Here is a 2,980-nt window from a genome sequence, read left to right on the forward strand (position 1 = left end):
ATTCTCCCTTATTTTTTAAAGTATAACTTGGATAGAAAAAGAGTTTCATAAATACTACAAGGTCCTATTTTCAACTTTTTTTTTTTAATAAATCATTATACTTTGAAAATTCTATCGGATGTTATATTTTAAATTTTCAGCTTCTTTTCTTATTATTACCAAGTTATATCAGTGAAATTTATTTGTATATATATATATATATATATATATATATATATATATATATATTGTGTAGATTTTTGAAAGCAGAATGTTATATTTGGAATAATCGAAAGTAAAATGCTACTATAATAAACATTTTTTAAAAAAAAAAGTACAATGCCATTTCTTGTATTTTACCATAGATTATATCATGACATCGACAAAATATAGCATTTTTATGGTGGAAAATAGGACAAATTGGCAACAAAGATACAAGTAACCAACTTGAGTAAACTACAAAATGGGATACATCTATATATTAGGCTTACAAATTTGATTCAAAAAAAGATAATAATATCAAATAAGCAACTATTTCTTCATAGTAGATCTATAACTTCTATCCCGATGATCTAAACATATGGACAACCTCCATAACCTGCAAAATCGGTGCAAATATCTCCATTTTCAGCTAATGAATATCCAAATATAACGAATAAAAAACATGAACTTGAGTTCAAATTTTTAAGTGACACGATAAATAATTATAGATGATCACTTACTTGGGTCACTAACTGTAACAAGACCCGAGTTTTCAAACTCACAATTCCAAGTGTTTCTTCCTTTAGATTGGTAATACAAGTTCATGGCAACTGAAGCATGGTTGAATACATTGGCAGGTGTAGCACACGCGCCACCTTGTTGCAAACAACCACAGTCCACTTGCGAGCATGCAAAGTTTATGTTTTTCAAAAGAGTCGCCAAGCTGGACGATGGTTTTGCCACACACCAAGTTTTCTGCACCCCCATTAGAAAAAGTTGGATTATTTTAGTTACATGTTACATATTCTTGAAAGCAATTATTAATATGAGAATTCTTGATTTGATTAATTTATTTACCTGTGCATGAACTGATATCGAAATCCCAACTGAAGAACATCAAGAAGAAAATGAAATAAGATTCAAGCGAGATTCATAGGTGTAAATTAACGTTTATATCAGATTTGATTAAAGAACTCGAAGTATAATGTAATGCGATTGATGAGCACATGATACCTGAAAGAAAGAACAACAGGAAGACGAAAGCAGAAGCAGATTGTTTCCCAGCCATTTGATCGTCTGTTATGGTGTCTGTGTGAGGAAGCATGAAGAGGTATTTAATGGAGGCTTGATGGATCTATCATCTATGCACATATTCTTTCAGAATCTATGAAAAAGGAAAAAGGGTTTACAGATTTTGATGACTTCAAAACTTTACAGCTATATTTGTTCCTTGCATCTTTTCCAATGACGTGGAACTCATGCATGAAAACTAGTACTTTATGTGGGATTTATCTCGTTCACCTTTTTGACGTTGGGAAAAGATAGGAAATGTAAAATGGGTGTGCATCAGATTTTCGTTTTTATGGTATCTTAAATTGTTTATGTTAAAAGAGAAAATAGTTGGACAAGAGTGAAATACAAGGTGAACTGAATGTGACTTGAGATCTGCAATAGATTGATGAGTTTGAGGTACTTTAGGTCATGTGACTTCCAGTTTCATACTACCTTTTCTTTTTATAATATACATTAAGAACCATAATGTGAAAGGTAATGTTTCATCCAACATTGTACAAGTAATAAAAGTAATTAAACTAAAGAAAAAAGATGGTGGAAGTTCTTCATGTATTATTGTGAATCAAACCGATACAAAATGTTGGAGATGATAGGTAGTATGGAAAGGTATATATAAGTCGTTTTTGCAGCTATTTGACACACACACAACAAAGTTTAAAAAAGGTTGCAATAAAGAAAAATAACTAATATTATTAAACATTGATAGGATGTTATTCAAATTTCACATGTGATTAAATTGATTATAGGGTAATAGGAATGAAAAAAAACACATATCAACACCGATTGGAACCTGAAACCCACACTCGGTTTGATCAGAGAATCCCCAAATAAAAAAACGGGCATAGAGATGAGGATACCTCTAATCCCCGACCCTGGATCCGACATTGATGGATTTTAATATATAAAAATAATAAAAAAACATATAATTATAGTAAAATTTACAATACCCAAAATTTGATCCAAATGTTCAAACTCATTACTAATTACTTTGTTGAAGTTATATTTTTCATTTATTGTTTATCTAATTTAACCTTGTATATAATTTTTTTTTCCTTGGTGTATCTATTGTTACCTCAAATATCACTATGATAATCTATTTCTACTTGATTTTTCATGTATGTATTTAAATTTGATAAAAACTTGTTTATAGTGTTTAAGCAATCTACGAATATTTTTATGTTTTTGCAAAAATCTTTAAATTTATGGTATTTAGAGTTTTCCTTTACTTTCCCAGTGAGGATCAATGGTCCTCGTTAGGGTGGGATGCTAATTCATCTATATTCTATAAAGGGGATGAGAATTGAAATAAGGATTCATGGATATGGGTAGAGATTAGGGTCCTTGGTATTCCCCATCCCCATTTTCATGTCTAACTTATTAGGCTTTTATAATCCTAATATTGTCGAAGTTAAGTTTTGTTTTTTCATTTTGGAACGGCAAGCATGTTATTAGAAAAGCAAAAGCTTAAGCGAGAAGCTCAAGACTAACTATAATAAAAGCACGGTGTATGATAATGACACAACATATGCTAATCAATACCCTTAAACTTAGACCTAATTTTGATCCGGTCAAACGTGAACGTGTTAATATCATCATCAACAAGCATTGCAGCCTACCTTTTGCTCCTAGAAACACTTGCATTTATGACCTTCCAAATCATCCAAATACGAACGTAATGAATTAAAGATACCATCGTCTTTTGAGTCTTTTTGTCACCATCACTTTG

At 30.7% G+C, this 2,980-nt stretch overlaps 1 protein-coding gene across 1 annotated transcript; it reads right to left on the reverse strand.

Annotated features, from left to right (window-relative positions):
* Positions 1-399: 399 nt before the first annotated feature.
* LOC145006256 (major pollen allergen Ole e 10-like) lies at positions 400-1,364 on the reverse strand. Its single transcript, XM_078965345.1, has 4 exons — positions 1,195-1,364; positions 1,039-1,067; positions 702-936; positions 400-577 (listed from the first exon to the last, which is right to left on the reverse strand). Exons 1-4 carry the CDS (start codon positions 1,283-1,285, stop codon positions 552-554), a joined length of 381 nt encoding a protein of 126 aa, XP_078821471.1. The 5' UTR covers positions 1,286-1,364; the 3' UTR covers positions 400-551.
* Between the last annotated feature and the right edge of the window lie 1,616 nt (positions 1,365-2,980).

The sequence above is a fragment of the Lactuca saligna genome, chromosome 7 (genome assembly GCF_052625555.1).
Source record: "Lactuca saligna cultivar CGN05327 chromosome 7, ASM5262555v1, whole genome shotgun sequence".
NCBI classification, from domain to species: domain Eukaryota; kingdom Viridiplantae; phylum Streptophyta; class Magnoliopsida; order Asterales; family Asteraceae; genus Lactuca; species Lactuca saligna.